Raw genomic sequence first — 7,500 nt, 5'->3', positions numbered from 1 at the left:
GTAAAGCAAGAAGCCAAAGGAAGACTGGCTGATTCCCATTCCCATTCATGGATTACTATTGTGAGGGGGGGAAGCTTTAATTTGAGAGAGAGAGAGAGAGAGAGAGAGTGAGAGAGAAAGAGAGAGAGAGAGAGAGAGAGAGAGAGAGAGAGAGAGATAGAGAGAGAGAGAGAAAGAGATGATAGGAAAGGCGTCTGATCTATCTTGCTTTGTCTTTGCGTGTGTGTGTGTGTGTGTGTGTGTGTGTGTGTGTGTGTGTGAGTGTGTGTGAATGTGTGTTCCCCTTTCATCTTGTGCGTTCTCATGACGTATTTATTTATTTATTTGTTTATTTGTTTATCTACTTAATTATTTATTCCCTTCTGATTTTCCCTTCCTCTCAAGTCATTAGAACGAGACTTGAGCATAATTAGATTTTAGGTGATCGTGTTATTTCCCTTTGTTTCCTCTCTCTCTCTCTCTCTCTCTCTCTCTCTCTCTCTCTCTCTCATCTCTCTCTTCTCTCATCTCTCTCTCTCTCTCTCTCTCTCTCTCTCTCCCTTTCTCCTTTTTTTTTTGTTTCTCAGCTGCCACACATAAACTAAAACCTTTGTAAAGACGCCTAGAAGATTTTATTGAGTCCGCGGAGAAGAGAAAGAGAAGAAGGAGAGGAGGAGGAGGAGAGAGGAGGAGGAGGAGGAGGGAGAATAAGAAGGAGGGAGAGACGATTCGAGTTGGCATAACGTTACTAAGCAAGCAGAGGAGGGAAAGAATGTACACAACTTAATGAGGAACAACATGAAAGCACAGATAGAGAGACAAACAGACAGAAAAGACGGACAGGCAGGCACACAGGCACACAGGCACACAGGCACAGACAGACGAATAGATCAACATACATATAGATAGATACAAAAGGTTAGGAAGGACAGAAGAAAGCAACAGGACAGATGAATTCGCTTCCACAGAACTAATGAGCAACCTGACAGACGGAAACAGACGGACAAAGACAGACAGGCGAGCAGATACAGAGGCAGATATAAAGACCATGGGAAACGGGAAAACAAATAAGACTGACAGTTTTTTTTTTTTCCCCATCCCCGTTCCTCAAATTTCCCTTCCTGAGCATCATTATTCTACCGCAGCGAGGGAAGGTAGGAGCAGAAAGGGACAAAGTGAGCTGTGTAGGTTAATTAAGTCATCTTTCTCCCCCTTCTTGTCTCTACGCCTCTGCTGCACACTCTGGCTGGCTGGATAGCTGGCTGGCTGACTGAGTGGAAAAGACGATGATTTTCTGATTTTTTTACTTCTTTCTGCTTATGTTCTAATTGGCAAGGTTGTTGTTTTTTTTCTTGTTTTTTTTTATTTTGTGTGTGTTGTTATTGTGTTGAAGGTTTTTATTGTTGTTGTTGTTTTAGTGTTAGTGTTAGTATTATTGTTGTTATTGTTATTAGTAGTAGTACAGTTAGTTTTATTCTTATCATTGTTATTGTTAATATTGCTAGTAGTGATAGTAATAGTTATAGTAATAATATTAGAGTTAGGAAAAAGAAACACTTGGGTAATAGTAGTAGCTGTAGTAGTAGTAGCAGTAGTAGTAGTAGTAGTAGTAGTAATAGTAGTAGTACTAGTAGTAGTAGTAGTAGTAGTAGTAGTAGTAATAGTTCATAATAGCAATAATGGTTACTATTACTAACAGTACCACTAATAGTAAAGTAGTAGTAGTAGTTATAATAGTAATAGTAGTCGTACAAATGGCAGTACTGGTAGTCTCATATGTCTAATTTAGTAATGATTGTTGCTACTACTTACGTACAGAATCAGTAGTAGTAGTTGTAGTAGTAGTAGTAGTAGTAGTAGTAGTAGTAGTAGTAGTAGTAGTAGTAGTAGTATTTTGTTATAATAGCAGTATTAGCCGTACAAAATGTACTATTGGTAGCATAATATGTCAATGTAAAGTATTTATGAATTAACAACTTACTCTTGATTCTCTCCTGAGTGTTTAGCGATAAGACAGAGGCGGCGGGAGGCTCGGCCAAGGAGAGCTGAGAGCCGCTGCCGGTACACTAGAGAGGGTGCATGGTAGTGGGTATAGGTGCAGGTACACTCACGCAGGTGTAGTAGAGAGAAAGCACAGGACCCCCCGAGAAGAGTAGAGGCGCAGGTACAGTTCTGGGTGCGGTACAGGTGGAGGTAGCGAGGTGCAGGTGCATTGATGAGGGTGTGTGCAGGTACAGCGTGGGTGGAGGTGAACAATGGCGGGGTGGAGACCAAGCTGGCGGCTGAACCTCCAACACTCACCAACAGGGACGAGACGGGCAGCCTCTTGGGGCCCGGACAGTCCTCACCACCTCGAGGTAAGCGCCCCTCCTCCTCCTCCTCCTCCTCCTCCTCCTCCTCCTCCTCCTCCTCCTCCTTGTCCTTCTCCTGCACTCATGTTTTAATCTCAACATTTTCTAACGGACGGATTATGAAAGTTCAGAATGACTTGTCCTTAATTAATAAGTACTTGCACTTATATAAAATTTTTTCTAACTACGTACGTACTTCATTTTCTTTGTTGTTGGTGTTGTTTATTTACTTAATTTTGATTTATTTTTATGTATGAGTATTATTTTCCTTTTTTCTTTTTGTTCTTTTTCTCTCTGTCGTGTGTCTAATCTTTCGTGCGTTTTCTCTCATTCTTTTCTTGTCTTTACGATTTTTATACTCTTTGATGTTTCCTTCATTAAACTACCAGGTCTAATTTTCCCCCTGGTTCATAATGCAATGCGTATGTGTGTGTATATGCGTATGTGTGCGTGTGTGTTATCTTGCGTTAACTGTTGGTCTTGTCAGGTCGTGTCTTTGTGGCATAATTAACCTCTAAGTTCTTCATCTTGTGGCATATTGAAGTACTTGTGATCTTGTGTGTGTTCCTTTATTGATTCATTCGTAACTTCCTACTCTGCATCTTTGACTTTTTAGCTCTCGAGGGGAGTGAATAAAGTACGTGTTGGATTATGTTCTCTCTATCTCTCTCTCTCTCTCTCTCTCTCTCTCTCTCTCTCTCTCTCTCTCTCTCTCCTCTCTCTCTCTCTCTCTCTCTCTCTCTCTCTCTCTCATATGCAATACGTTTCCTTGCCTCTTTTTAAACTCATCTTTCCCTTTTGCCTTATCAAGACTTACTCATTAATTGCCTGACTATTCTGTTTAATTACCCACCTACCTACCTGATTACCCGGTTATTCGATGCTCCTCTTCCTTCCCTTCGTCCATATCAACCTCATTACTTACTAACACAAGCTAATTATGTATATAGTCTTACTTTTTCATCCTACCTTGTTTTGGGATTAGTTTTGGGATTAGTGCGTCACAAGGAGTTATTTCAGTATTTAATCACTCCTCATCACCCTCCACTTAACGTGCCCTCTCTTCCTCCTCCTTGTTTCTCGCATCAGTATTCTAAAACTTTGTTCCTGTCACCTCACAAGGACTTATTTCAATCCTTAATCACTCCTTAACACCTCAACTTAACGTGTTATGTCTTGCTCCTCCTTGTTTCTCGCGGTACACGGGTTAAGAGGAAGAAAAGAGGCAAGAAGGGAGGGAAAAGACAGGGTGAAGAGTAGTAATCTTTCAGGAGTTTGGGGCGGGACATGTAGCACTGGATATTTTCACACGAGTCCCCCTCTCATACTTTCTTCGTTTTCTTTGATCCTCGCGAGCAAGACGCCACCCAGATTGTTATTAGGCAAGGTACGCAGTTTATTTCTCTTGATTCCTTGGCGAACTTGCTTGCTGGGAGACTTAATTCATGTCAAGCTGCAAGGGCTCCTTCTTTATTTTCATATAATTATTGGTGCTGTTATTATTGTCACTCTTATTTCAAGTGTCCTTTCCGTAAACGTGCTGGCAGGAATTTCAAGCAGCCAGTGCATGATGGTCTGTGCTAGAAACTGCATAGTGCTCTCTCTCTCTCTCTCTCTCTCTCTCTCTCTCTCTCATTAAGTTTCCTTTTCTTCTGTTCCTTACTTTTTCTCCTCCTCCTCCTCCTCCTCCTCTTTCTCCTTCTATTCTTTCTCCTCAAGTTCATTTTTTTTTTTCTTCTTCTTCTTCTTGTACCTCCTCTCTCCACTTAACCATGATCTCCTTGTCTTATCTTTTATTCCTCTTTCCATATTATTTTTTTTTACTTTCCTTCCTCCTCCTTAATTCTACATCCTCATTAACCGTCCAAACCTTCTCTCTCTCTCTCTCTCTCTCTCTCTCTCTCTCTCTCTCTCTCTCTCTCTCTCTCTCTCTCTCTCTCTCTCTCTCTCTCTCTCTCTCTCTCTCTCTCGCAGACTCAATTAACCTTCGAATCAGAAAGGGGATGCTGTACAGAGACTTACAGATGGGCAGAGAATGTTGTTGTCTTGCATTTTGCCTCCCACTTGTCTTGGCACTGCGAGGGACCAGTCAGCTTATACACTACACTGGGCTGGCCGCTTCTCCTCTGTTCCGTTCTATATTTTTCTCATTTACTTCGACGTTATTATCATCTTGCTTCATTATCCTTGCTGTTACTGTTCTTGGTTGTTAGCTGGATACTTACTGATCTTTTCTTTTAATTCTTTCTACATCTTTTCTTATAACTCGACTTTTTTTTTCTTTATGGTTATCGTGGTTTTCCTTTTTTTTTTTTTTCTCTTTCGTTGTTTCTTCTATATGCTGTTACCATGTGCATCTTGTGGAAGGAACGAGGGATTATGCTATGTCATGTTTGCAGAAATATATACCCTCTTTTTTTTTTTTCCTCTCCTCTGATTGATTTTTTCTTTTTTTTTTCTTCAGTGAGGAGGTTTAAAGAGAACGATGTATTAATTGTATGAATGAGTGTTACTTTCTTGTCCTCATGATGTTTTATTACCACTGTTTGCTACTTCTCTTGTTGTTGCTGGTACACTACTAATATAAATAGCACTAGTTTTAACTCAGATACTACTACTACTACTACTACTACTACTACTACTACTACTACTACTACTACTATTACTACTACTATTTCGTCTTCTTCTTCTTCTTCTTCTTCTTCTTCTTCTTCTTCTTCTTCTTCTTCTTCTTCTTCTTCTTCTTCTTCTTTTCTTTTCTTTTCTTTTTCTTTTCTTTTTTCTCTTCTTCTTCATCATCTTCTTCTTCTTCTAAACAGAAAGGCAGCCGAAGATGAACTGTTGAAGCATGGCAATAAAATTAATCATGTCTTGTGAATGTTTATGATAATGAGAGAGAGAGAGAGAGAGAGAGAGAGAGAGAGAGAGAGAGAGAGAGACGAGAGAGAGAGAGAGAGAGAGAGAGAGAGAGAGAGAGGCCGTGAGGATCAGATGCTGGACTCACGATTACCAGTTATTCCCATCGTAGTGAAAATTCAAAACTCATATAATCCTCTCTATGAATAAGACGAAGGCCCGTAATCTGAAAGACTTCTCTCTCTCACCAGGACTATTTTCAAGGGCCACAGAGATGATAAGCCTATTTCTCAAGACTGTTTCTCCTGTTACACTTGTGGAAATCTTGTTAATCTGTCATGAGAAGCGTAAAAACACCTATAGAAACTCGTGTCACTTCAACTAGACCCCTTTGAAAGTAGTGGAGGTGCGGCGCAGAAGTGTTTCAGAATATGGAACTAAGAATTCTCACACACACCGCTCACCCCATCGCCCTCAATCTCAAGGCAGACACTAACTGCTCGCTACCTAGCATAAACATTTAGCAACCCAAGCGGGGCGCGAACCTCACTGAGCCTGCCAAGTGAGGCGCAAGGACGATACCACTAAGCAAGCGAGCAGTGTGTGTGTGTGTGTGTGTGTGTGTGTGTGTGTGTGTGTGTGTGTGTGTGTGTGTGTTTTTTACCTCTCTCGGTGTCGTTATCGTGTCCAAGGTCCTCTGGCTGGCCCGCCCCTGACCGGCCTGTACACCCCGCCTCCCTTGCCTGCATAATTATCTTTGTTTACCAGCATGTTGTTTCCCGCCCTGCACCCATGCATCTATTTATTCATCCCCTCCCTCTCGTCCCCCTGTCCTCGTCCTCCCCGCTCCTCTCCCTAACCCTCTCCCCCTCCTCCCTGCTCCCTCTCCCTTCAGGTACCCTCTCGCCTCATGGCCTGCGGGTCGTCCCTCTCCCTCCGCCGCCTCCGTCGGGTCCTCTAGCGGGTCCCGTTGGTCGCTGTGTGAGACCAACGGCAAGCCACACCCGCCGCCTGCAGCCCGCACTTCTAACCAACAGTCGCGCAGCAGCAGTCGCAGCAGCAGGCGCCGCACGCCCACCACAACTTTTACAACGCCTGCCAGTCCTCCAATAACGGGTCTGGCGGCGGCGACCACTCGGGCTCCCCGCGCAAGCGATCCCAGCCCACCAAGAGCAGGTTGAAGTTCGCCCTCGCCAAGGAGAGGAAAGCGTCCACTACCCTGGGTGAGGCGGGCGGGAGGAGGAGGAGTAGACAGGGAAGGAGGGAAGGAGGAGGACAGGGAAGTAAGAAGCAGGAAGATAGGAAGGAAAGGAGGAAGGGAGGAGGGTAAGGAAGTGAGAAATAAGAATGGAGGATGTTGAAATGTACGGAAGTAAGAAGGAAGAAAGACAGGGAGGAGGGGAGGGAAGGAAGAAGTAAGAATAGAGAGAGGAAAGAGGGGAAGGAAGATAAGAAGGAAGGGAGAGAGAGAGGGAGGAGGGTAAGGAAGGTAAGAAGTAGGGAGGGAGAGGGGCAGGGAGGAGGGTAAGGAATTAAAAAGTAGGAAGGGAGGGAAAAAGATAGAGGGGGGCAGGGAGGCGAATCGTACGAAATAGGGAAGAAGGAAGGGAGGAAGAAAGATTTTAGTTGAAAGATTAGAATGGGGAGAGGTCTAGCGAGAGAGAGAGAGAGAGAGAGAGAGAGAGAGAGAGAGAGAGAGAGAGAGAGAAGGTGCAGAGGGCGTAAGGAGTAAGTTACAAGAAAGTGCTGAAGGGCAGGAGGTTCAGAATTAATGATTAGCAGTAACAGAAGGAGAAGCATCAGGAGGTCTGAGTCATGAAGGAAAGGCAGCGTTGTGGCAGTGTATGTAAGGGAAAAGAGCAGAGGATGAGTGAGGCAGGGATTCATTGGGAAGCAAGACCGTAAGAGGAATATAAGAGGAAGAAGAAGAATGCAGAGTAACAAAAGGGAAGAGAAAGAGAGAAAGAGGGGAGGATATTTTCTTAAGGTCTCATTCATCATTTTCTTCCGGATCACTTCACACCACTCTCCTCCTTCCCTCTTTCCCTCGCTGATTCCTTCCCTCAGATTTCCTCCTCCATTTCTCCTCCTTGTTTCCCTCCCTCGCATCGGCCCCTAGAGCTTTCCCGTTTCCTTGTCTTCCTCTGTTTTTTTTCCTTCATCCTTTTCTACTCCTTCCCTCCTTCCCTCCCTCAGGTTCTACTCTTCCTCCCCTATATCCATGACTTTCATCTCCTTTTATTCCTCCTCTTCCTTCCTTTCTCCTTCCATTTATTTTTTTTCCCAAACTGCCTTGTAACTCTCTCCTCTCTTT

General features: G+C 43.6%; 1 protein-coding gene across 6 annotated transcripts in view; it reads left to right on the top strand.

Annotated features, from left to right (window-relative positions):
* The window catches only part of LOC135094801 (5-hydroxytryptamine receptor 1-like), a 124,105-nt gene that overhangs the window by 103,516 nt on the left and 13,089 nt on the right, over nucleotides 1-7,500 (top strand). Inside the window, exons 4-7 of one of the 6 annotated variants that reach the window (XM_063995219.1) lie at nucleotides 2,287-2,336; nucleotides 2,947-2,967; nucleotides 3,691-3,717; nucleotides 6,082-6,186. In XM_063995219.1, the coding sequence (XP_063851289.1) occupies nucleotides 2,287-2,336; nucleotides 2,947-2,966 (70 nt within the window). In that variant the 3' untranslated portion in view covers nucleotide 2,967; nucleotides 3,691-3,717; nucleotides 6,082-6,186. Of the gene's footprint in view, nucleotides 1-2,210; nucleotides 2,337-2,946; nucleotides 2,968-3,690; nucleotides 3,718-6,081; nucleotides 6,410-7,500 lie in introns of those variants that run through there. The other 5 variants (XM_063995232.1, XM_063995204.1, XM_063995226.1 and 2 more) reach the window with 5 other exon arrangements.

The sequence above is a fragment of the Scylla paramamosain genome, chromosome 3 (assembly GCF_035594125.1).
Source record: "Scylla paramamosain isolate STU-SP2022 chromosome 3, ASM3559412v1, whole genome shotgun sequence".
NCBI lineage: Eukaryota > Metazoa > Arthropoda > Malacostraca > Decapoda > Portunidae > Scylla > Scylla paramamosain.
The sequence above is the reverse complement of the archived record's forward strand: the minus strand, read 5'-3'. Positions and strand labels throughout refer to the sequence as shown.